This window comes from Lissotriton vulgaris, chromosome 1_1 (assembly GCF_964263255.1).
Source record: "Lissotriton vulgaris chromosome 1_1, aLisVul1.2, whole genome shotgun sequence".
Lineage (NCBI taxonomy): Eukaryota > Metazoa > Chordata > Amphibia > Caudata > Salamandridae > Lissotriton > Lissotriton vulgaris.
Window position 1 is genome coordinate 1,142,625,954 of NC_141685.1, and position 27,336 is coordinate 1,142,653,289.

The window sequence follows — 27,336 nt, forward strand, 5'->3', positions numbered from 1 at the left end:
ACTGGCTCAAATTAAGCACTGCTTCTACTGTCTTTCCCAGGCTCCTCTCAAGAAACATCCTTTGTCCAAAGCCACATTTCTCACACCAGAAATCATTGGGGCTGGCTCCTAGTTGGAACACCCACAACATGGGCTCCGACAAGTATGAGTTCTCAGCACCTGGCTTTCCTCGTCCTTCCTGAAGCTGCAATCAAGGACATACAAAGGACAGACCTGCTGTAGAAACGTCGCCACCTTGAAAAACAAACTCCAGCTAAACCCCTTATCCCCGACATTCATCAAATGGCAGCCTTCAGGGCGACGAATATGCAACCCCTTGTTAAACAAAAGGTGTCATTGGAAGTTTTATGGTAGCCTAATCTATACAGGGTTTCTATAGAGAACAATGGTCTAGCAAACTAGCATAGCTGCGGACTGACTGTTCAACTGAATTTCGGGACTATCAAAAGTGCCTAATATATAGCACTACCTTACAAGTAAATAATGACATTTCTTTCTACAGTTTTCCATCCTCAAAGTGCATGCTATCGCAAAAGTGTATTATATTTGCCTAAAATCCTGCAAGAAAAGTTTGGCCTTGAATTAAAACTTCTGATTATCTACGCTCTTTTCTTCCTCTGAATGACCAGCTCCGTACTTTCCATCCTCTGCATGCCTCCTCTCCGAGTAAATCATGGGGACATTTTTCTTAATCTCTGTTATTGTATTCTTGGAAATTGCCCACACCTCATCTCAATCTTTCCTTCTTAGAAAATCATAGCCTGCAACTTGACAATATCTAATTTGCTGTAGCCCATCTACTAATCCCATCAACCAATTGCATGTACATACCTGCCACTAATGATCAAACCTAACTGATATTAATTTTAATTAGGGCTCCCGGTTTTATGGTATTTATTTTTTGGACATTTCCGTCTGTATTTATCCATATTTATTTTTTGCTAACTTTATCTGTATTTATCCATATTTATTATGGATTTTGTGGAAAAATAAAGCTGAAACTGGTATATTTCCAGATTTATTTAAGAAATAAATATGCAGTCATGCTTGCATTCCTGCCAGGTTTCAGTGATATGAACACCTGCAGAAGTTAAATCAATGCACTTAGGTGAAAATATACACATTTCAGTATCAGCCTTGTGCATATCTACTGCTGTTTATGCCTCTTTACTAAAATTCTTTTTTTATAACCCCCTTACCTACCAATCCACACAGTTATTGGCCTGACAATCATGGCAAAGTGTATTTAGAATAACTCAAAAAGCAACCAATTTCCGTTTTTATCCACATGTGTGCTCAGGACGGCCCCCGGCTGTCCTACGTCACGCTGGGCGTCTGCTCAGGACGGCTGAGGGCCATTCGAACGCCGTCGATTCCCCAGCGCGGCGCGAATTCTGCGCCTGCGCTGGTGAATTAATTAGTGGGCTGAGTTCGGACGGCCCCTGGCCGTCCTGCGCAAACGCCCAGCGGGACATAGGACAGCTGGGGGCCATCCTGAGCATGCAAGGAGTTATGCCCCCTAATTAAATCCCCTCACAGCGGCGAAATTATCACCACATGGAAGGGGTTAAAAATTTATACAGACAGCAAAATAAATAGTTTTCTGTCCGTATTTATCTGTAAAATCAGTAAAAACGGAAAACAGGGAGCCTTAATTTTAATCCACCTGAATGACATGGGAAAATGGATGGAAGAGTCTCCTTGAGTGAACAACACTAAACTCAATACCGACAACAACCAGTAACACCTGAATTAATCACTTACCTTGGGTTGCTGCCTGGCATAAAGCGCTTCCACACCTTTTCAGCGGTAGTTAGTGTTATATAACTCTAATTGCAAACCAATACATAATGTTTTGGTAACTTGCTGTAGTGTTGACTCCTGATCTTTCCCCTATTAACTCATCGATAGGTGGCTGCTGAGGGGGTAAGTGACAGGCAAGTGAGCAACCTTGTGTGTCATCTTAGATTGAAGGATAAGTGATATCACATCTGCTAAATACCAGTGGTTCTAGTTGCTCGCTGGCTTGCTTAGTGAGTTGTTGCAGGTCTTTGACGCACATTGCATTGGCTGCAGTGCAGAGACCATTGGCTGTCACACATAGGTAAAAGAAAATTAGAGGGAACATTGCTTCCAACCTTCACCGTTTCACAAACTTATTCCAGCAGCCTGCAAAAATGGATTTTGTGGTGGGTTTCTTGGCAAACAAGATGACGAGTGCAGCCTTTGGCGGCAACCATGACTAGCAGGACCTGATCAATCTCCACACATGTGGCTGCGTCGTCAGAGGACTGGGAGGATGAATCTACCACCCTTCTATGAAAGCAGGTCCAGCCTGTGTGTCAGGAAGAAAAGGCTGAGTGTTGAGCTCCAAAAGATCGGCATATCAAAACCTCCTCAATCAGTCTTGGGTGATCAGAATCAGTTGGGCTCAATTGTCTTGTATTGTCTTGGGACTTTGACATAACAGTTGATCTTCTCTATCCCCAACTTTGTTCAACCTAGTCATGGAACCTCTCACCACCTTGCTACAAGCATCCAATGTACACTTTCACATGTACGCTGATGACACCCAACTTTACCTCAAGCTACAATCACCCAATGACATCCTGCTCCTGAACTCAACGATCAGTTGCACCCAATCCTGGCTTGCCGATAATCACCTCAAACTCAATGCCCTGAAAACAGAGTTCCTTCTGATCTCACCTCCGGCGAAGATATCCACCACTCAACATTGGCTTAAACTCCTAACCGCACTTAATGTCCAACCCACCATCGTGGATTCAGCAAAATCTTTAGGCATAACACTCGACACTAATCTGAACATGCAGCAACATATCAGCAAGGCAACAAAGGGAGCGAACTTCCAGATCAATACTCTGAGGAAACTTAAACCCTACCTCCCAGCCAAAGACTTCCAAACTGCAGTACAAGCACTAGTCATCCCACGAATTGAATACGGCAGCACCGCCCTCTGCGGACTCCCCCTAACTACAACCGCACCACTAAAAGCTTCTCTAAATGCTGCAGCGAGACTCATCACTGGGTCAAAAAAGTACTCCCACATTACCCCTGACTTGAAATCCCTGAACTGGCTGCCTTTTGAAGCCAGAATACATCTGAAAATCGCCTGCATGACACACAAGGCGGTACACCTAAACTCACCCGGCTACCTCGCTCAGAAGTTGACAATCTCTGGGGGAAGTAGAAACACGAGAGGCACAAACAATCTCCTGCTGAAACCTCGAAGATTCCGGAAGGAAAAAACATGCAAGCGCTCCTTCTCAGGAATGGCGCCTAGGATATGGAACTCTCTCCCTCCCGAAACCAGGCTTATCTCCTCCACTGCACTCTTTAAAAAAGAAGTAAAAGCTATCCTCATGGCTAAATACACTTGAGCTACTATCTCGAACCCTGTTAACACCCTGCACCGATCTGTATTACATGTTTGACCCTTGACCTATTTGTAAGAGATGTTTTTATCATTCACATGATTGGCTTTGTCACTTAGTTGTACTATTTATACTGTGATTTCTTGATTTACTTGTTTGAATATGCTCCCCCATGCACCCTTCTATGTAAAGCCTGTTTACCTGTTTGACTTTGCTCCCTCATGTACCCGTCTATGTAAAGCGCTCTGATATCTGTAAAGATCTTGTTTGCGCTATATAAAACTTTTTAAATAAATAAAAATAAAATAAATCAGTAGGAATACTTAAAGAAGACCATGGGAATAAATGCATCAAAAAGAGGGAAAATCCAGAGGAACCAAAACTGACAACAGTCCCTGTGCTGGGCCGTGGAAAAGAGATCTGGAAAAAGGTTGTTTCCATCACTTCGGGATGAAGTTTCCACTAATAGTCCCCTAGAAAGAAATGCCTTATATCATACACACTCACCTTGAAAGCTCTATTGTTGACTTGCCTCCATAGAAGGATTTTCTCCCAACATAGGGTCTAAGACCACTATGCTGCCTTATGTGATGAAATAATGGTCAGCGGAATTGTTGTCGAACAGAACTTCACCAGTGTTCCCTGAGATGGAAGGGAGGAAGGAGTTCATGTTCCTATCAATGTCCTGCATCAAACAAGATGTTTGAGGGGTCGCCTCACCCACAACCTTTTGCGGCATGATTCATCATAGGTAGCCCCCCACAATGAAGTAGGACAATACCACTTCAGTAGACTCAACCAAGAAGGGAGTTCCTAGATATTCTCTGAAAAAGGACAATACAGGGATGCAGATGTTCTATAAAAATATCTACAGGTATACCCAAAAGTATCCTTTTAAGGGTACCCTTGATATAATTAAAAACTCATAATGACAATAGTTTCATCTGACAATGTTGAGTCAGACACCCATCACTATTAACAACATGTTTCGACTGAGGTAAGTGGGCAAAACTAGTCAGTGGTCTTTTTCAGCGGCTGCAAACTCCCTGCCTAACAACTGTATTCAGAACATGCAAGAAAGGTGAGGCCTGAGGCTCTCATATCTGATACATGTTTGATGTGACCTGCCCAATTTGAGAAGGCATTTGGTATCATGGTCTAGATAGAGGGGTGGTCTTCCCCTGTAGTCACGTATTCGTCAAAGGTGAAGCCAGAACCTACTTACAACATCCTCCTATCGCTGTTTGGTGCACCAAATGAATATATGACGATACATTGCATGCCATTACATCGCATGCCATTACAACACAGTTGATACAACGCAAGTGTTGTTACAATGTGTTACCATTACAACACAAACGTTTACCACGCATGTGCCTTTAACACGCATGCCATTACAATGCAGAGGCATGTGTGGTAAAGGCATACACTTGATAAAAGTGGTTAAGGTAAGTAAATATAGATATATATGTATATATTTATTTTATTACCACTTAAAACACTAAAGTTACCCTTACTACCCGAAAATCCATAACCCCCTAAAACTACCCTTACTACCCCAGTACCGATACCCCACTAAAATACTAAACTTACCCTTATCACCCCGATACCCATACCCCCAAACCCTAATATTACCCTTTCCACCCCAAAACCCATACTCCCCCGAAACCCCAAAATTACCCTTGGCACCCCAAAACCCATTCCCACCCTAAACCCTAAAAACCCATACTTACCTAATACTTACATTTGAACGCATATCCCTTTACCATGCATGCCTTTACAACAAAATTCATGGTAAAGGCATCCGTTGTAAAGGCACATGCATGGTAAAAATTTGCGTTGTAATGGCATGCAATGCCATTTACTTGTAACAACCGCGTTGTAATGGCAACGTGTTGCAACATCCACGTTGTACTGGTTGTTTACCCACCAAATGTATCAGATAAGATAGCCTTATGCCTCATCTTCCTTGCAAGATCTGAAGAAGTCCACGGAGGTGACTACTCAAACATCTTGTTTGATGTCGGGCATTGATAGGGACATTGTCCTGGGCTTCAATAGTGATAGGAAATAGATCCAAGCACCTTTTGTGAAGTGTAATATTAGAGGAGGGCATGCTTGAGTAATTCATTTTCCTCTGTCTCTCCCTGTGTGTTGAGAGGAAGGAGTTCATGGCAAGACGGACCACACACAGCTCCAGCACACTTACATGTATGAGCTGCTCAGACGGGAACAATAGGCCCTAAGCCTATGATATATTCAGGTGGGTTTCTGAGCCCAACAAAGCGGCATATGAAATATCAGAAGTCTCTAGCGGCAGACGACGAAAGGGATGACGCAGAAACAGATTGAAAGGAAGCATCGACTAGTGATCGACCATATTTCTGCACCAAAGGAAAGAGGCTCCTCTAATGCTTGGGCCACTGTTTCTTCAGGCACTGCTTAGGGGCCCTCATTCACCAAATAGCATGCATCAACAACAGCATGCACGTGGCCAGTAGACCTAACTGGTGTAGGAGTTGCAGAAGCTGGATCAGTGTCTGGGGCAAAAACATCTGAATCATATCCAGAATGCCTGCATTCCTCTGAGGAGTATTAAAAGCCTTTAGACAGGCTCTGAATAGAATCACTTCTGTGAAGGTCAAACTGTGTCTGAGAATGAAGTGCAACTTTTGGGAATTGACCATAAAGCCCAGCAGAAGAAGAAGGGTCAGGGTTCACTGAAAATGTCCCATGTCCAGCGCAAGCAATCCCACCTTCAAAGTCAGTTGTTCAAGTACAGGAAAAAATTGAACCCCTGAGCTCTGCAGTCAAGCCATCACCAAAGCTAACACTGTGATAAATACCCATGAGGCAATCATTAGTGTAAATGCAGAACCACAAACTGATAATGCTGAGATGCCCCTATAAACCTCAGGGAATGTCTGTGCGCAGGAAGGGTTTTTAGACAAAACTAGACGTCATAGAGATTCACGGACACCAGCCAATCCCCTGCATTGGCCAACAAAGCCGGAGTCAAGAACAATATATAGAACTTTTTCTGTCGAATGAACAAATTCAAAAGACTACGGTCTAGGGTGGGTCCTTCATCGCCATCCTTTTGAAAATTTAGAAGTTAACGGAGTAGACTCCTATGCCCATACTTCCAAGGGCACTACTTCTAAGGAAAATTTGTTCAGCAGAGCAATACACTCTGCCTCTAAGATTGATGCAAGGCTTGGGTATACTTAAGAGTTGGTTTGCTCGTCCACTCATACCAAACTTCAGCATGATGGGAATTTGTCAGATAGGTTGTCCAGCATAAAGTCTGCCTACCATGAAAAAGTTAGCAACAGCATCATCCAATAGTCTGTCACCTCGTATTCAGTTTTTTCACAAATTCACACCATCCAATCATCTCCCTGCCCACCATAGGTGGTCCACCTTGGAATATAGTTTAAAATCAGGAACACCCAGGCCTCCCTTAGTCAAAAGGAAACTTAACTCAGAAAATGTGATCCAATGCATGCCACTGTCCCAAATCATGCCCTGTAAACGTAAGTCCAGGGTGCTGAAGAAAGACTCAAAGATCTTTACTGATAAGTTACCAAAACATTAAAGTAGGCTAGGTAACATCACCATCTTTCCAGTGATATCCTGTCCATAATGCACAAAGCCATAGTTTTCTAGAAATCGATACTCCCTCTCTAAGACTACAACACTGTACCTAGATTACCAGCCCTCGTGTCCTCTTCAGAATGAGAAACGCACATTCCCAGGTATCTAAACGTATGTGGTTTCCAAGAAATATCTAGGCAAAGCTGCCACAATCTATAGGCAGCCCAACCAGACATACAAAAGTCTTCACACAGATAAGTTTGAGTATGGATTGTCTGTGAGTGACTAACGACTACCATTTCTGCAAGTTCCCACAAAGCATGGACATAGCAGCCCAGAAGGCATGTGGCAATCCTAGTTCAAAGAGCTAGGTTATCAGACAAAACCTTTTCAACACAACTTTTAGACTCTCAGTAGAGAGGAAGGCATTTTGGTTCAGCTTATTAAATGAACCTTAGACCACTAGACTCTCTCTCTTAAGAGAGAGAGAGGAGAGAGAGAGCGAGAGCGAGGGGGGTGCATGTGATAACAAAATGTTTGGGTTACAAGGTGCCGGCCTGTGACATCAACCAATTTACCCATAGCCTATCAGGCTCGAGAAAGGTTTGTCCAAGGCAACTAATATAGACTCCAATAGTGACTCATCGGAAGGTAGCAAAGATTTTGAAATACAAGAGAAAGGTTTAAAGAGTTCTGTCAAAATGTTACATTCGCTCTAGTGGTGAGCAAAGTGAATTCCATTGCTACTGCTCTTTTTTGTACCATGAATGCAGAGAGATTCCTTCTGAAGGAGGCCCAGAGTGGTAAGTGATGTCCACTTCTGGAAAATCTGCATTTTGTAAGCCCAGCTAAAGACGGACATCTGTTTTGTAAGAAAGGAAGAGATTATCAGCCTTAGAGTCCTGCAGCCATAGTCTTTGTTGGACAAGCCTAAACAAATCTGAATCAGAACACAAAAGAGTTTCCATTCGGTTGAAGGTTTGGATCATATTGAGGTGCTCAGTAAAAAATATGTCGCTGAAACAGGAAAAAACTTTCTCTTCATCCACTTGAATGTTAGCCAATTCTGAGACTAAAGAGGCACCAGAATTAGCACAGAGGGTGGAGATCGCCTAAATGACAGGCCAGAGACATAGAGACTGGTGCCTTGGAAGGTATAGGTGCCTGAGATGGAGTGTAGTTGGGTGGTGTCCAAGTTGGACCACTGTAATTGCCAAATGTACAGAAGTCGGCCACCTTTGAGAAATGACCCAAAGAGTAACAGGCCATTTTGAATAGGGCTACCATGGCCTGTTGGAGGACATCAACTTGTGCAGAATCGGCGATGGAGCGGGATACTCTTTCTTCAACTACTCCACAACTGAAATCGTCTCCAAATAGGAAGAGACCAGTGGAACGGTGTTAACACCTTCGCTGCGTTTGTCGGCCAACGGCCGTCGCGAGCACTACCTTCGTAGTGCTGCACACGTCCGTTGGCTGCCGCAGCCCCGCCCACTCAACTGAACCGCCGCAGAATTGCCGCCGTGGTTAAGGGGTTAAGCCCCCTAAAGGTTCCGGGGACATTTTCTCACTGATGAAGAGGATGTATCTTTCATATCGAATTTGTTTGTGGGAAGACTATCTTGGGAACTTGTTTCTATCAGGAGACTTACCTGCATGGGAGAAGGACCCTTTGGGTGTGCCTCCGCAGGCATTGGGCATTTTGGCCTCCTACTTTCTAATGGCCTTTGGGCCTATCAATTAAAAAAAATCACAGACTCAGGAAGTTGTGTTCTGATCTGGGACATCACACCCAGATGTAGTCCTGAGGCCAGTAAAAGTATTCTCTTTTGACATTTGCGATATACTTAACATACAGAAAATTTAGGAAGAGACATTTGACCAAGGGACGGTCAAAGCTGAGTTTTCTTTGCAGTGAAACACAGAGAGGAACGCTGGGCCTAAGAGGATGAGGTATAGGAAAATAGGCACTGACGTTTGCACAGTTGATGCATCATATGCCCTATTGTCATCTCATTCTGAGTAGTTGTGGCTGAAATTGTGCGGTGCCACCTAGTGCCAGTGGAGAGCTATTGCTGCAGAATAGGTTTCCAGATGCAGTCTGGCACAGGAAGGATATTTATGAGGTAAGGAATCTGCAGGAAGGATTCTCCATCAGAACTTTCTGACTGAAACTGCATCTAATCTGGATTAAACAGCTGGTGACTAATGTCTGCACTGGTCTGCTTTTGCTCTGATGCAAAGCAAGCATAGCCTCTGGGAACTTTAAATCCACTAATGGTTTAAAATGTTAAGATACAAGAAACAATCTTAACATATTGAACAGAAACTATGAAAGGATTTGTTTTTTCCAGAAAGAATGCCAGAACCCAGGCACCATCAAGTTTGTTGAATGTTGTTCCTAAACACAGAAACCATGAGGTGAGTAGGGAAACAGGAATAATTATTTCCTAGTTAAAGTGAAATTCCATAAGAAATTTTGTGAAAAAGAAAGGAGCTGTCCAACACGCACCCAACATGCAACATTGTCCTTGTAAAAACAATGTAAGGCTCTCTGGGGAAAGAACCACTCATTGATATTTTTGTTGATTCTCATTGATACCAAAAATGGAGTCCCCCAGATCAGGCTCTCCGTATCACTCAAACAATGGGCTTAAACGGTTTTTGCATTAGAGAGGCTAAGACCAGATTCAGCTCTGTCTGAGGAGCAAGAACTTCAGTAGGAAGATGGAGATTTCAGAGTCCATTAAAGTGATCGTAGAAAACCAAATTGCCTCTTCTAATCCAAGGAGTAATGAATAATTCAGGGGCGCTCTGAGATGGTTTAAGTTTCTCGTCATAGCCCACTAGCAGACCTAAGCTATCTGCCTTTCTATCACTTGTTGTTAAATTCCTTTCTGGTGGTGCACTTGATGGTGGATTTTCTTCAGAGAATGCCCATTTGTAAACTTCTCATGGACCAGGTACTCGAGGTCAGAAACAGAAGGGTGTTGTGAAGAATCAGTGCTGTTGCTACGTAGGAGGTCTGGAATTTGGGGAAGCATAAGGTCTCATTGGAACTATATATATCATTATGAAATCTGAGGATCTCTTGAATTTTGAAGAGTTAAAAACAATGATTGAAACAAAGAAACTTCATTGAAAGTTAACAAAAAAGCCTAATTCAAGAATATTATACTTTGCCCTAGCCAGGAGACAATCTCTTGACATAGTGTTATATTGTGTTGCAAAAGTTACATTAACAAACAGCAACAATTCTGGAAGACATTCATTTATTTAGATGATTAGTAAAATGCAGTTGTCATCCTCCAATAACTCCTTAGTGCTTTTTTGTACAGACATCAAAATGCAATAAAAAAAATGTACATTAGAAAGTGAGTGCTTGAAAATGTACATCATGGAGATATTAAAACAGTCAGCCTGCAATCTTCTATCACAATACCTATAAGAATGAATCAGGAAAATGATTTGCTGAAGAGTTCAGTTTTAGGACCATTCCTGAAACTGTGCATAGTGCTTTGACTTGGGGGTCCTGGATGATCAACAGTTTGGGTCCCAAAGCTTAAGTGGGATCGACAGCTGTGTTTTAGATGCTGCTGTGATTGGGTGTTTTAAAGCAGAAGAAATATTTCTGATGGAAATGCAATGTGGGGACAGTTTTTGTAGACACAAGGTTGGACATCTGTTGCAGTAGGCCTTGCGATGAATGCAATTTGACCCTAGCATCCACTAGGACGCAAGGGAATGCTTTCACTGCTGGTTTGACACAGTCAAACTTTCTGCAAGTTCAGGGACCTCTTGGCAGCTTGGTTCTGGAGTGTTTGGAGGTTATTAACCCAATTTTCTGAGAGGCCCATATAGGTCACATTACAATAGTCTCGGAGTTCCCGAACCAGTCATTGCATTAGCTCAATTTGATAGGCGATGTGAAGGAGATTTATTTGGAAAATGGACAGTTGGGTGGATGAAATAGAGGTTACCACTTTTTTGGCTTTCTAAAGCGAATGATAGGTTAGCTTGCCAATTAAGGGAGGGATGAAGTGCTGTCCTCTCAGGTCTACATGTTTTCTTTTACATTTTAGGCACAGAAAAATGTCTTTTATCCAAAGTGCAATTTAGTTTTGTCAGTTTGTGATGAAAGACAAACACAGAGAGTTATTTTTCACATGGGTACAGGTTTGCGGGTAGCGTGGGTACATTTTACAGCAATTCTCACGCGAGCCGATAGATGGCACAATGTGGCTGTCTGGTAACTTGCTACTGCTGCAGAAGTGAACGTGTGTGGCCACCTGTAAATACAACCTCTGTTCACTGAGGTCTGTTTCTTAATCTTTCTAAAGCTGAGGAATCTGCAGTTAGATAGAGTATCCACCAGAAAGAGCATTCCTGAAGGAAAGTAACTTGTTCCTCAGATCGATAATTTCAACTGCAGATTCCTCACCTTTAGAATAGATACCACAGCTGTACCTACAAACAATGGAGGGTCTCAAGAGTTGAGTCAGATCTGAAAGGACCCACCAGGTATAATGGATCTCCTGTCAGTTTCGTGAACGAATGCACTGATGGACATGTCACAGATCTAGACACACATGACCTGGCAGATATCCAGAACATGCACCCCATTTACCAATGCCGTCATAGAGGCCTTGGCACTGGTGAAATGAGCCTGAGGGCCTTCAAAGGATTGCTTCTTGGCTAGAACATAGCAGATTTTGATGCAGATGAATTTCGATCTTGCAAGGGTCGCTTTCTGCACCACCTCCCTTCTCTGCTTCAGAGAATCCCACAAAAAGGTGATCGTTCACTCGATGGGATGGTCTTTTGTGCGGTCAATAAAGAAACTCAAAACCCATTTATGGTCCAGTCGATGAAGCCTCTTCTTCTACTTAGAAAAATGAGCCAGCCCAAAAAACACTGACAGACTGATAGAATGGCCAGTGTGAAAAAGGTAAGAAAGCTCTCCAGCTTCTTAGTACTAATTTGTAAATGAAGAAGATGGAGTAGAATGGTTGTACCCAGAGCATTTACAGTTCACTCACATGGCATACAGAGGAGATGGCAATCAGAAAAAACATTTTAAGAGTTAGTAGTCGCAGTGAGCGGTTGTGCCTAGGCTGAAAAGGCATGCACATATGAAAGGTCAACACTAAGGTCAAGTCAATGACAAACTGCTTTGAGAGGAATATTTAGGTCAGACTTTTGATAAAATGCATCACAACAGGTGATTTAAATAGAGAAAGCTGATCAGGTAAACACAAAAAGCATAAAAGTGCCCTTACCTGTGCCCACTGCAAGGCCTTGCCAGGCAAGAGATAGGATAAAGAGTAAAGCATCTGAAAGTTTGGCCGAGGGTTGTTTCGACGAGTGCCACAACAAATAACACATTTCTCCAAGCATAAATGGACTTTGTAAATGGGCGTCAACCTGCAAGAATGACACAGACTTATGCAGCCAGCAGGCTGAATGCCTGTTACTCTCACTGCTCAATCTCCATGCATGGAGGTGTGGGTTGCAGAGATTCGGGTTTAAGACCCTCCCTTGTTGCTGAGGCAGGATATACTCTAGAAATACACTAGAGCTCCGAGTATGATGCTCTTCTGGCCCAGTTAGGAAAATTAAGATAACGTATGCCTAGTCTGATCTAATTTTCCTCAGAAATCGAGGCAGGAGATACAGAGGGGGTGGAGGACGGGGGTGGGGGCAGGAGTCCCTCGTCCCATTGCAGTCATATTGCGCCTACCAGTGACTTTCCTGAAGGAAATTGAGTGTGCAGTAGTTTGGACACTGCACATTCTCAACTGCAGTGACCAGCTCTATAGATGACACTTACCCACTCATGGTGAAAATGCCACTTGTGATCTGACAGTCGACACACGCATGTTCAGTCCATCTGCCCTAGCATTCAGAAGATAGTTGGTTACCAGAAAGAGGTTCTGCTGGTCGAGCCACCTCCAGAGACATACAGCCTGCGGGCACAGGATCCAGGTCCCACACTACACTGCCTGCTGCAGTACCCCATGGCATTTGTGTTGACTGTAAGCACTGCTCCAGCCTCCCATTGAAATTGATTGCAGGACGGCTTTCAGAGACAAGTGAACTGCCTGAAGCTCCAAAAGACTTATTAGAATCAACTTTCCACTGGAGACCAGAACTCTCTGATCTCCACCTTACATGCATTTGTCACAACCATCGATAATCTGTTGAGAGTCACTCAGGTGTGGGAGGAAAACAGGGTAGGGAGGAAACGAAAGGCAAGGTGTAGCACCTTTGAATGATTTGCAAGGCCCATTTGTCCGATGTGACTGATTTCCAGCTGGGGAATGTAGGAAAGTCCCCATTTTTGACATGGTCACCCCCACCTTTTGGTAGAAGTATTCTATGTTCTTACTATCAAGGTCCCCAATGCCAGATCTATTTCCCTAACAACTGTACAATTGTTCCCCCAATTGGCCATTCCTTTAGCACCCCAGTAAGCCCCTAGTAAATGGTACCTTGAGTACCCAGGGTGTGGGAACTAAAGAGGTTTCCTATGGGCTGCATCATGTACTGGTCACCCTAAGGAGCCCACAACTAACTCATGCAGACTACTATTGCATGCTGCGTGTCGTGGTGCAGATAAAAGTGAAAACACGACATGGCACACATCGCTATGTAAAAAAAAAAATGGAGAGAGAAGAGAGCAAAGGAGCTCGTCGTCTCCCCTAAATCTAAGTTAAACAAACCAAAAGAACAAGTTTGGAGCTAAGCTCTAGATAACCCAATCATCCCGGCCATTGAAAAAAATCTCCATTACAGGGAACCCATTCGTTTAATAGAAAAACTCTCACCCACAAGCCTAGTTGGTGGCAAGCTTCATCATCGGGTTCCCACCCAGGAAGCCAAGTGCCTCCTAGGTGTGCTTCGACGCCTGACTACAGCAGAGCAGTTTTTTTTGTTTGGTTGTTTTTATGTGAGTGGTGGATACCATGAAGTGAAAGGTTCAAACTACCTCCAGGGTACCCAGTGTTATTTTATTGTTTGGTCCCCGGGGTAGGGTTAAAATCTGATATGTGGACGTGCGTGAGAGGAAATTGTCTCACCACGCCTCTTCAAAGGTATGTGAGCATATTTAATTCAAGTGAAGTGGTCTACATGTTTAAGCCAACAAGTTGCAATTTCAGCAACGTCATCTATATGATAACATGCCATTGTGAGTTACGTTACATAGGAATGACCAGCAGGAAGGTGAAAACAAGAATTTGTGAGCATCGGACCAATATTAGATGCAAACGCAACACAACCAAAATGACGGACCATTTCCTAAGAACCAATCACACGATTGACAACCTGAAATGGGTCGTAATAGAACAACTAGATGTACATCTGGTTAGCCCTCAAAAATGTACTCTTGGAGAAGGAACAGAGATGGGTCTACCACCTTTTCACACATTGAAAGGGCCTGAATGATGATATACCGTGGAATTCCCTTGTGCCAAGGAGCTAAGGACATAGGGCACTGCCATCTTTTTCATAGCCTAGGATAACAACCTTGCTTAAGAAGAGGCTACACTCTATATATGCAACAACAAGAAACTCTCCAGAACTCTACCAATTAAATGTTTGAGCTCTCTCCATAAGAGACTATCCCCCTTTTTCTATGTATCCTTTTATCACTATGATTCTCTACCCAAACAGGTATACCATCCAGAGGTAGAATCCCTTTGCACCCAGCTTTTAAAATGACCCCTTAGAAAACTTCTCTTCTGGTGAATATTATTTTTTCTTGTAATGTTTGAGCTCGCACGACTAAAAGACGCCGTAAAAACTCTTTTATATAGACAGTGCCCTTTTAGGAACACCGGGTATTTGTTGAAGGGCATCCCCATCCTTAATAATGCAGAGAATGGCCTTCTATTAAATCGCACCCTCTGCGAGACATAGGGGTTAACATGTTAGAAGGGACTCGCACACCTCACCCGATCACAACCGACCTCCACACGTCAACGCGCACCACACGTTAGTGGACGAAGGATGACTGGGTTTCTTGAAACACCTTCCGGAACAAAAGATTTAAACCCTACCCCATGGACCAAACAATAAAATAACACTGACTACCCTGGAGGTAGTTTTAACCTTTCACTTCACAGTATCCACCACTCACATAAAAACAACCAAACCAAAAAACCAGCTCTGCTGTAGTCAGGCACCAACACACACCTAGGATGAAGCATGCCACCAACTAGGTGGGTGGATGAGGGTTCTTCTATCAACCTAATGGGTTCCCTGCAAGGGAGATTTTTTTCAATGACCCGGATGATTGGGTTATTTAGAGCTCAGCTCCGAGCTTGTGCTCTTTGTTTGTTTAACAAATCCCTATGTGCTATGCCTGAAGAAACTGCATGCAGTATAGGTAAGCCACCGCTACAGCAGGCCTTACAGCCCTAAGGCAGGGTTCACTATACTACATGTGTGGGCATATCTGCATGAGCAAATATGCCCCTGTGATGCCTAAGTCAATTCTTAGCTATCACAAGTGAAATGGGAAGCCATTTTAAGCATATGTGCTGGACACTGGTAAGAACAAGTTCCCCAGCTATATGATGGATTCACTGAAATCTATGGTGATTGGTATCAACCAGCTTGTATTAATAAACCCATACTGATTCCAGTGGTGGGTTTGTTACTACATACACCCAGAGGGCACCTTAGAGGTGCCACCTGAAAAACTACCAGGCTCTAGTGTGCTGGCTGACTGGTGTAGACCAGCCTGCAACCACAGACATGTTTCTGACCTGCTGCAGGCGAGAGCCTACACTCTGGAAGGGCAGAAACAATGCCTGCTCTGGCCAGAGGTGTGTCACCTCCTCCAAGCAGGATGGCTAAGTAATCAGCATATCAAGGTAGGATGATTCAAAGGCATTTGCTGCCTTTGATATGCAACGCCAGCTACACCCAGACCTGGGAGAGGAACCCCCCCTACCATGAGGCCCATTTGGTACCAGGACAGGTGGGAAATTTGATATGTAGGGAGGTGTGTAGCACTGCCAGGCCAGTCACACCCCTAACGTGAGCCTCCTGATGTGCTCCCTTCTGGAAAATTCCGCTATCTTGGTGATGGCAGAATTAAGAACTCTGGGACAGGGCTATGCCCGCTTCCCACAGGAAGTAATCATATGGGGGATGTCGTGACCACAAGGGTAAGCAGCCCATTGGCTACCACCCTTCACTCCCCTTAAAACCCTTAAATTTAGTATTTAAGGGAGCCCATGACACCAGGAAAGCAGATTCCACCGACCTAAGAAGAAGGACACTGAAGAGCCGCAAAAAGCAAGAACTGAGCAGCAGCAACTGACCTGGCCCCAACCCTGAGGCCTGAATGCTGTTCCCGACAATTGTGCCAAAGTCGGCTCATCTTGCAGCTGCCCTGCCTCCAAAAGTCTGGGAGCAACACCAGCCCTTGTAGGAAGAACCAGCAACTCCACTGGAGTAGCAGAGCTTTTCCCCTGCACCCTGCAGGCACCCAAGAAGAACAGCAAGAGCTCTGACTGTTCGAAACCGGACACCTAAAAGCATCACTGCACCCGAGCCTCCCAGCCCGAGTCGAAGTGGGCCAACGGTGCCCACCAAGTCCTGTGACCCTGCAGGGCTGAACAACACCTTGGGTTTGGCCAGACTGGTCCCCCAGTCACAGAATGCACACTTTTTGGGGCAGGCCCCCTGAAATGCAAGAAGTCTTCCCGCCGCCACCCTGCCGGACAAAGCCCCAATGCACATGCACCCCCCAGCCTGAGTAGCTGTGGACAGACGGTGGCCATGTGTGCCCAAGACCCTGGAGACCTGAGCCCCCTGTTGGTTTAGTCGGACTGGACCCCCAGTCCCTACCTGCGGCCTCTGTTCCCCAGGATTGCTTCACATTGAAATCAACTGCCCACTCAACACCGAAAAGCACCTCTGCACCTGGATGCCCCAGAGCCAACCAAGGAGACCTATTTGTGCCTCTTTTCCCCAGGACTGCTTCACATTGAAATTAACTGGGCACCCGACACCGAAAAGCACCTCTGCACCTGGATGCCCCAAAGCCAACCAAGGAGACCTATTGGTGCTGCCTTGGACCTTGCCCCATACTGACCTTAACACCAGAAGATTGGTCCTTTAAGTCCAAAAACCATACCAAAAAAAGCAACACAACCAACAATATACACAACTATAACATTTAGTGAATATATTAACATATAGCTCATAAATAATATACTCACAAACGTATACAATATATAAACCATAAACAAACTCTATTAAATAAAACCTTTTAAACGTTTATTATATAAAAAATACACATATTTGTCACTTTCTCACAAACAGCATCAGGTATTAAATATACACATATTTTTAAGATTTCTAAAACCAGACGTGACAAGAAATTAGTCTTGATATGCCCGAGCATATAACATTTTTTTTTCTACTTTTTATCCACTTCCACCCTATGTCCATGATCTACATGGAAGGGGATATATTTATTGCTCATTAAGATTTGTATGCAACACATAAAACAGTTATTGGTGAGCTTTTAACACTCCTCCTGCTCTATTCTTCAGACAAATGAGGATGATTGAGCAAATTAAGTTTTCTTTACTTAGAAAATAGGATATGTATTGTGGAAGCTGAATTATTCTGTGTCTGTGACACGCCACCCTAGTATGCGTCTCAATATACGAAAAATTACTGGGCTACTGATCGTAGTTCTAGTGTCTATTCTTGGCCTGTTCCAAATCCACCTGGTCATAGGGGAGAGTTTTGCTAAGGAATTAATATGCATAATGGTAGCTATAAGGTCTTATATGTTAGCAAAGACTGCTGCTGTATAAAAAAACAGCGTATGTGTGAATGAAACTTCATGACCTGCAAGATACCTTATAGCGGACTAAAGTCAGCTATAACAGACATCAAAGAAGAAAATCTCATCACACTCAGTGAGGGTCATCAAGCTGCTCTGATGCTGCTTGGCCTCTTCAGCCAATGACAGAGTCAGCCATTGCATTCTACTGACTATATTGAAGGAATGGTTTGGAAGTTTTCTAGTCTTGACCGTACAAAGATATCTCCTGTATTAAACCTCAATGCACTCTTAATAAACCGAACAGGACATCTGCTACTTTTTCGCAGATGTTTCACATCCGTCAACACCAATTAAAGGCCCAAATTATTTAACTTCAGCTCTCCCTTATTTGATTGCAAGTTGCAAAAAGAAGAATTACATGCAGGTCATATGTTTTGTGGAGAACTGAATATTAAAGGTATAAAGTTGGTAGTCTACATTTGGGTTCTGTGATTTTGTAGTCATATATTTTTACCTGCTAGCTTACAGTATCCAGTAGATCCAGCAGTTGGCAACACTCCAGTTCCAATAAGCAGATAGCTGCTATAAGACGGGGGTGAGTACGGGTCAAGAATGATCTAGTCTAAGGCATTAAGAAATTCGTTTTAAATATTAGGTTTCTTGATGCAAGACTCTTTTTAGCATGGCCATCCAGCTGGCCAATCGTGACTACATTGAATTTAACAACCTGGTCATGTCGTACTATACAGGCATAATAACATCATCGGGCAACATTAATTGACTGACTCAATCATCACTGCTTTCTTTCTTCTCAGATACTCTGAATTAGACATTTCACTCTGCGGTGGTCCTTCTCTTACTTATTTGCGGTGGTGTTTCGCTGCCGCAGTTCCTGGTTCGGTAGCTCTTTGTCACGAGGCTGCAGAACGGAATCCAAGTTTAGCGCCCCCACTTCGGGCATAAGGTGATTTGAAGACAAGATCTGTAAGAAAAAAAAGTTTAGAACACAGACTACCAGGACATTCTCACAAAGCCATAAAGGGTCAAGCCATGCCATATGGCTTGGACCTACAAAACCATCCAGGGTCCACTCAGTCTGACTCAGAGACCATTCTAGTCTCACCTTAGAGAACTTATGAGACCCAGTAATGTCACACAGTTCGTCTTACAAAAATACTGCTGGGCCAGTACTCCCAGCAATCCTCACCTTATATAAGCACTACTACAAATTAATATTACAAGAGCCTAACCCCATAAATTCATCCTGGACACAAATGGCTAAAAAGATCAAGAATTCAGAAGTGTCTTGGCAAACAGTGTATGGGTAAACTGCTGTGTTATAGTTTTTATCAGGGCTCCTAGTCTGACGACAGGAAAGAATTCAAGCATGTGAATCAATTAAAGATCCAATGCTGGAGAAACACATCTTCAATACATGGGACCAAATGGCCGAGTTCTGCCAGAGAGCCTTGCCTTAACCAACATCTTGCCTCAACATTGCTCAAACAGACCTTAAAACCACTGCAACACAGCACGACAAAGCCTCACTTTACAGAATCATAACAGCCATGCCCATTTACACAGACCAGCATTACTTCCCTGGGCAACACTGCCTTGGAGAACTATAGGGAAACAGTGTTGTCACACACCTATGGCTTACAGAATCATGCAAGACCCAGTACAGGCCTACTGGATCTCACTATCACCAACGTTTTACCAAATCCAAGGCCCGATACCTTGTTCAAACAGACTGGTCTTGCAACTTCTGGTACACCACCCTGCTCTGCTGTCCATATATCTGTAGCCCAGAAATCTACTAAGTGACTTTCAGTTGGCTCCCCTCATGACACGGCACTAGTTAACAGAAAACAGCTACACAGAATTTGCGATAAAGGGCAAAAATGCACTTTTATATTACTTGACTCCTATGAAGTATTCCCTACCAGTGCCTAACAGGTGCTGCTTAACTGTCAGGCAACAGTCGCTTGAGTGCATTGGACATAGCTAGCATGCATCACATCCTTGTAAACTATAGTTACATCAGGTCAAACTAGATCCATACCTCTATGAAGCCAATGCAATCATGTCCTGAGACCAGCTCTCTAGTCAAACTACTTCAGCATTTTCATGGTCCTGTGGTTAATAGCTTAAAAAACGGCAGCACTGGTTTTCAGTTTTTTAACAAATTACATTTAATTGGGTATATTAAAATACACTGAGGCAATCAACAATGCTGTGTTGTATATTTCGTCATATAGAGTCATCATTCAATAACAGTCGGGAGGACAAGACAGTACTAACATTAAGAACAATGTCAAAACTGAAAAGGCTACCATCGCCTGAGGGAACTCGTTCACATTTGTGGTCACACCATAATGGTCTAATTTACATGCCAGAGTTCTGTATGTACAGTTTTTGGTCCAAGATCAATTAAATGGTTGGTGCATCAGGCCAAATAATGTTTAAGCATTTTTGGCTGTACCTTGACCAACTTTATGGCTGCATATTGAATTTGGGAGTGTCAATAGAGGGGTAGGGGGATTTCCATTTGATGGTGATGGTTCGTTTCTCATTACTATTACTACGTCAATAAATGTACTGCCTTAGGCCCAGTCATCAACCCCAAAAGCCAGGTTTGCGGTGTCTGGTTGTATTGTTTGCAGCCTCGGTTATCACTTGCATGAAGGTGTTACTTTGATCTTCTGCAAACTTGAAGATGAATTGGGGCTCAAAACAGGCAATAATCTGAAAGGTGTACAGATTTGTAAGCAGAAAGCCAAACCCGACTCAGTCAATAAAGATCATGCTTATGGGTCTTTTGGACCAGTCACCTTTCTCTCTGTTGTGGTCAAACCCAATGTGTACTCTCCTTGACATAAAAAAAAGTGCGGAAATAACATCATTATCTTTGACTCGGTGCTATTTCACTCCTTACATAGGTGCAGTCACCAAATGCACATTCTACCAATTTTTTTTGTTCTTGCAATTTCCTCACAAAATACCATATTGCTTGCCATAATTACATCTCAATTGGATTACAGTAATGCCTTCTACATTGGGTCCCCAAAAAACCTACGTGCCCAAGCTTGAAAGAACATGGAGTTAAACAGTCTACCTCATTTTTAAGATGGTTACTCACCTTAAGCTGGGCTCTCATCAGAACCTGACTCTCGGGACTTGAATTCTCTAAGTGGACCCAGCGATCCAGTGTCAGACCCTCTGCCATTATAAGATCTGAAAGAGGCAGCGACAGGGAGCCCAGTGAATGGGTATCATCTTTCACCTAAAGAGGGAGGAAAGGAGACTAAGAAATGGAGAAAGAAACTGTACAAGAAAGTGGAAGCAGTAGTGAAAGGGCAGAAAGGCTGGAGAGGACTTTGAATACAACAGGTGAAACTGTGGAAGGATTATACACTAAGAATTCCTCACATAGGATAAATGCCAGAAATCTCTTACAAGGACACCAGAAGGATCTCAGCTAATGCACAGCACGTGGTTAGCATGCAGGGGAACATCTCTTCCATTTCATTGCCTATTATTACTGACTGTGGGGCATTACTTCAGTTTATCCTCTTGATAAAACAGTGTGGTTTGCTCCAAGGATTTAACGTGTTAGTAGTGATAACATTGTTTTTAACACATTTTTCCTGTTGCTGTCATAGCCATAACATGTTATATTTGTAAACATTGTTTACACTGCATGCAACACAACACATGCCATTACAACGCGGTTATTACAACAACCGCGTTGTAACAACGCATGCTATTACAATGCAAGTCGGAACGACGACTTGCTGTAGGGGTCAGAAGGTGTTGGATTTAAAATCCAACACCTTCCCTACTGTTGCACAGACTGGAGTTGGAATAGTAAATTATACTATTCCAACATCCAGCTCCTCCCACCCCCAGAGCTAGTCGTTGCTCCAACTTGCGTTGTAATGCCATGCGTTGTTACAACGCGGTTGTTGTAATGACCCCTTTGTAATAGCATGTGTTGAAAAAGCATGCGATGTAACGTGGCATATTCGTTATATTTAACTGCGCCTCTATATGGACAGAGGGTATTAAATAAATGCACAAGGTACAAACACTGCACAAGAATTTATTTAGCTGAACAACTTTAATTCTCAGTTCAGTTCAGTATCTTTATTTCGATTCACCAAGATCATAAAAGACATTCACAACAGTACACGCAACATTTGTTAAGATGCTACACAGCCTTTTAACCATAGTGCTTGCCATATATACAAGAGCTCAAAGTTGGGGTTCAACAACTTCAAAACCATATAAAGATTCAAAAGTTAATTGTAAAAAAACAGAAACCATAAAACCATTATATTCTAATATATAAAACTTTCTTGTTGTTTTTAAGATTAAAAATATGTCTATTTAATAGAATATATCATAAAAGTGAGCAGTTGATTGGATAGTATAAAAATATACTTGGACCAGTGAACCATAAAAAGAGCTGCATAATGTTATTAATTATTAACCATGTCTATCAGATACACAGTAGCATTTACAGAATTACATGACTGTGGGCATCCATTTCTACAACTGTGCTAATTCAAAGGCAGAGGTTTTCGTTGATCATTACTCGGCCAATGCAAGTAGTAGCCTAGCAAGTTGTACACCAACTTTATTGTTTTTGTTGGCTACTAGGTTGGATGGCCACAGGAATCTTTAGCATGTTGGCACGGATTGACCACATCCAACTTAGAAATTTGGCAGTTGCTATTACGTACAGTTCATTTGAGTTTGTCAGCAATATTCTCAATGCACTAGTGCTAGACCTGGTGCCCATATTTCCACATAATGGTTTTGACCATTTTTCCCGGGGAGCCTTATATGCAGGACAGACAAATAAAATATGTGAATAGGTCTCCTCATTTTGTACACACTAATGGCATCTGTTGTCATTAGAGTTATGTAATTTGTGAGTGACAAGCTTCAATGATAATGTATCTACCCGAAATTGGAAATAGAGTCTTCTGTCTCTGGGCTTGGATATAACATCCCAGTATGATTCATACTGTGGACAGGGTTTAAACTCTAAAAATGTTCCTGTCAACGTTGCACTATCGATGGTTTGTGTACTACTGAACAAGTTACTTACCTACGGTAACAATATATCCGTAAGAGACATAGATTAGTTATGGATTCCTCACCTTAGAATTACCCCAAGGCGTCAGACTGGAGCCGGAGAATATTTTCCACAGCAGTACCCCTGTGCATCGATAGGCGGCGTCGGTCGACTCCGCGTTCGTCGTTGGCATTGTGGTCGCCGGAATCACATTGTGTTATCTACTTAGACGCCGCCCTCGTGCGCCCATGTCAGTTCTTCACACAACATTCCCCGCCAGAAGCGCAAAGCCTTGCAAGATACTGGCCACTGATGCACAAAACGAGGGCCCTGAAGGGGAGTTCCTTACCCTAGAAGTCAGTTCGCAGAACAGGGAGGATGGGTGGGGATGTGAGAAATCCATAACTAATCTATGTCTCTTACAGATATATCGTTACCGAAGGGAAGTAACTTGTTCATCTGAAAGAGACATTTAGTTTTGGATTAGTCACCTTAGAACACCAACCCCTGAGGTGGGTCTGCAAACCAAGTTCACACCAGAAAGTCCTGGAGAACTAAAGTGCCAAAGAAGCTGTCTCTCCGGACTTGGCTATCCAGGCAGTAGTGTTTGGTAAACGTGTGCAGTGAAGCCCACGTAGATGCCTGGAAGATGTCAAGAAGGGGAACTCCACCACCCAAAGCCGTCGCCCTGGTGGAATGGGCATGCAACCCCACTGGAGGTTTCTTTTTAGCAAAGAAATAGCAGATTTTGATGCAAAGAACAACCCATCGGGAGATGGTTCGTATTTGCATGGGCTGACCTTTCTTGGCGCCTACGTAGCCAACAAAGAGTTGGCCATCAAAGTGCAAATTTTGGATCCAGACGGTGGAGCTTCTCTTACTCTTTAGAAGGATGCGGAGGCGGAAAGAAGGTGGCCAAAGTGATGGTCTATCCTATGTGGAAAGAGGTAACCACTTTGGGAAGGAAAGAAGGCCTAGTGTGAAGGACAACTTTGTACAGATGAACAGCCAGGAATGGAGGTTTAAAAGAAAGGGCTTGAAGCTCATTCACCCTGCAAGCAGAGGTGATGGCAACCAGAAAGGCAGTTTTAAGGGTCAGAAGTCTTAGAGGACTGTTATGTAGCGGCTCAAAAGGAGCGCACATAAGATAAGTGAGAGCCAGGTTCAAGTCCAACTGGGGCATTACGAAAGGAGTTGGAGGAAACAAGTGAGTAATGCCCTTAAGGAAGCGATTTACAATAGGGGACTTTAAAAGAGAAGGCTGGTCAGGCAGCCGAAGGAAGGCTAAAATGGCCAAAAGATAGCCTTTGAGAGTGCCCAGAGCAGAGCCCTGCTGGGTTAAAGAAAGAATGAAGAGGAGAACCTCAGAAAGAGGGGCAGAAAGGGGATCCACAGCCTTTGCTGCGCACCATGCCACAAACTTGTTCCATGTACAGGCGTATACAGTTTTGGTGGAGGGACCCCTGGCTACCAAGTTAACATTACAGACTTCGGGAGGAAGGTCGAAAGCTGTCAACTGTCGCCGCTCAATCTCCATGCAAGGAGGTGGAGGCTGGACAGGTTTGGGTGGAGGACCATTCCCTGCTGCTGCGACAGAAGATCCTCCTGAAGAGGCAGTCTGAGCAGAGCTCGGTATACCAGACTCTTTGTGCCCAATCCGGGGCCACAAGAACTACTTGGGCCCGGTCGCGCTTGATCTTCTTCAGCACTCTGGGCAGAAGTGGTATAGGCGGAAAGGCGTAAAACGTCACCTAGTGAGTGCTGCCTTGGAAATGCCAATGCACAGAACTGCTAACATTGAGCGTTCTCTTCTGTGGCAAATAGATCTAACCAAGGCTCTCCCCACTGCTGAAAGAGAAAGAGATGTTGCACCACCTCCGGTTGAAGATGCCATTCGTGATCCATCATTCACCTGCGGCTGAGTTCATCTGCCCTGGCGTTCAGAGAACCTGCCAGGTGTTGAACCACCAGAGATATGCCCTGATGTTCCATCCATGTCCAAAGGTGAAGAGCCTTTTGAAATAGCCCTGTTTGTTGTAATACCACATGGCGGTGGTCTTGTCCTTTAACACCTGCACTACTCTTTCCCGGACAGAGGGAAGGAAGGACTTTGGGGCAAGACGAATTGCCTGAAGCTCCAGAAGGTTTATATGGAGCCCGAACTCCGCCAGAGACCAGAGGCCTCTGATCTCCGCCTCTCCCATGTGACCGCCCCACCCCAGCAGTGATGCATCTGTCACCACTGTGAACTCTGGTTGGGAAAGGGAGAGGGATCTGCCGTTGACCCAATCATGGTTCGTTAGCCACCACTGCAATTGGCTTGCAGTGCCCTCTGAGATCTGGACGCAATCGGAAAGATTCCCCTAATGCTGTGCTCACTGGAACTTCAAGTCTCACTGCAGAGCCCCCATATGCCAACTGGCATAGTCCACCAGCAGGATGCAGGAGGCCCTGAGGCCCAGTAGCCTCAGGGTTATTCTGACCGAAACCCGGGATAGAGGATTAAAGATCGGAATCATAGCCCGAATATCTCTGACTCGCTGCTCGGGAGTATAAGCCCGAAACCGCGCTGTGTCCAGAATCGCTCCGATGAAAAAGAGCTTCTGAGAGGGGATCAGGTGTGACTTCAGCACATTGATGGTGAACCCTAGCGAATGCAGGAGGTCGGCTGTAGTCTGGAGGTGGGAGACGACAGCATGGGGTGAGCCTGTCTTCAACAGCCTGTCGTCGAGATAGGGGAAGACTGGCACCTCTGACCTGCGCTGAGGAGATGCGACCACCGACATCACTTTCGTGAACACCCAAGGGCATTGATAAGGCAGAAGGGGAGGACGGTAAACTGAAAGTGCTCATGGCCTACTGTGAACCGCAGGTAACACAGATGGGCCGGCAGGAAGGAGATGTGAAAATAAGCGTCCTGAAAGTCCAATGCCACCATCCTGTCTCCAGGGTCGAGAGCAGACAGGACCTGAGCCAGTGTCAACATTTTGAACTTCTTCCGGAGGAAGCAGTTGACGTTCCTGAGATCCAAGCTAGGACGCAGGCCCTTGTCCTTCTTGGGCACCAGAAAGTAATGGGAATAACAACCACAACCTACTTCTGGGGCACAAACTCGCTCGATGGCTCCCTTGGCCAAGAGAGCCATAACTTCCTGTTGAAAAAGGCCCAAATGATCCTTTGACATACGATGGGTCTGAGGTGACATGGATGGAGGGGTAGTCTCGAAGAGGAGGTTGTAGCCCCTTTGGACTATCTGGAAAACCCACCTGTCCGACATGATGCTGAGCCAGTGGGGGAAGTGATGGCGAATCCTGCTGCCCATTGGCAAAAGGTGGCCCTGAAAGTTCGGACTAGGAGGGCTTGGAGGCTGCTGCAGAGGGGGCTCTGGTGGACTGGCCCGCCCGCTGGCCTCCAGACCCACAACAGTGGGTCCCACGTCCCCGGCCGCGCAGGGGCTGGACAGCTTGCACTGGCCTGTGGCTCTGGGAGGGACATAGTGGGGCTCCCCTTCCATAACCACGAAAGGGGCAAAAGGCAGACTGCCCTGGACAGCAGGTGGATGTGAGGCCCAAGGACCTGGCTGTAGCCCTGGAGTCCTTAAAGTGCTCAAGCGCGTTGTCCGCCTTGTCGCCAAACAAGCGACGGCCATCAAAGGGCATGTTCAAAAGCGTGGCTTGGACATCACTCAAAATGCCAGTAGACCTCAACCAGGCATAGCGTCTAAGGGCTACCAGCGTGGAAATCGTCCTGCCTAGTGAGTCAGCGGTGTCCAGCCCACATATGATGGCGAACTTCGCTGCATCTCTCCCTTCAGCAACTGCCATGAGAGAGCACGGCCCGGGCCACTCCGGGCACTGTGGCAGGACCTGTGCAATCATGTCCCACACTGAGTGGGAGTTACGGCCCAAAAGACATGCAGTGTTCATCGAACGCAATCCCAAGCTGGAGGAAGAAAACATCTTCTTCCCAAGTTGGTCCAGCTTCTTGGATTCCTTATCAGGTGGTGCGTTAGGGAATGTGCCCTTGGAAGTCGAGGCTTGGACTACCAAGCTCTCAGGCGTGGGGTGGTAAGAGAGGAAACTAGAGTCGCCCGGGGCCGGCGGTGGTGTCAGGCAATCATCCTATCCCTAGTCTAAAGGGGTAGATTGATGGTTGTGGAATTCTCTCCAGCAGCCTCAATCGGATCAAGATTTGGAGGTTTGTGGTGAGGACTCTGGTCGTCGTCCTCTTCCCCGCAAAAATAGATTAGTTGCTCTCCCAACCCCCCCCCATGGATACAGAAAGTAAGGAGGGCTACTCATGTGAATTACTAGGGCACATAGAGCCATTATTTCCCTTGAAACTAGCCCAGCTATCATATATTTCATGGAACATTGCGGGCTTACAGTCAAAAATAGAATCTCTGGACTGGTCTGACTTAATCAAAACCAACGGGATGTTCCAGGAAACAT

General features: G+C 44.5%; 1 protein-coding gene across 1 annotated transcript in view; it reads right to left on the reverse strand.

The window, feature by feature from the left end:
• Window positions 1–27,336, reverse strand: part of ESYT1 (extended synaptotagmin 1) — a 481,007-nt gene that overhangs the window by 86,731 nt on the left and 366,940 nt on the right. The window contains exons 25-26 of the mRNA XM_086963895.1: window positions 20,942–21,085; window positions 18,663–18,784 (exon numbers count right to left, since the gene is read on the reverse strand). Of these exons, the coding sequence (XP_086820021.1) occupies window positions 18,663–18,784; window positions 20,942–21,085 (266 nt within the window). The remainder of the gene's footprint in view (window positions 1–18,662; window positions 18,785–20,941; window positions 21,086–27,336) is intronic.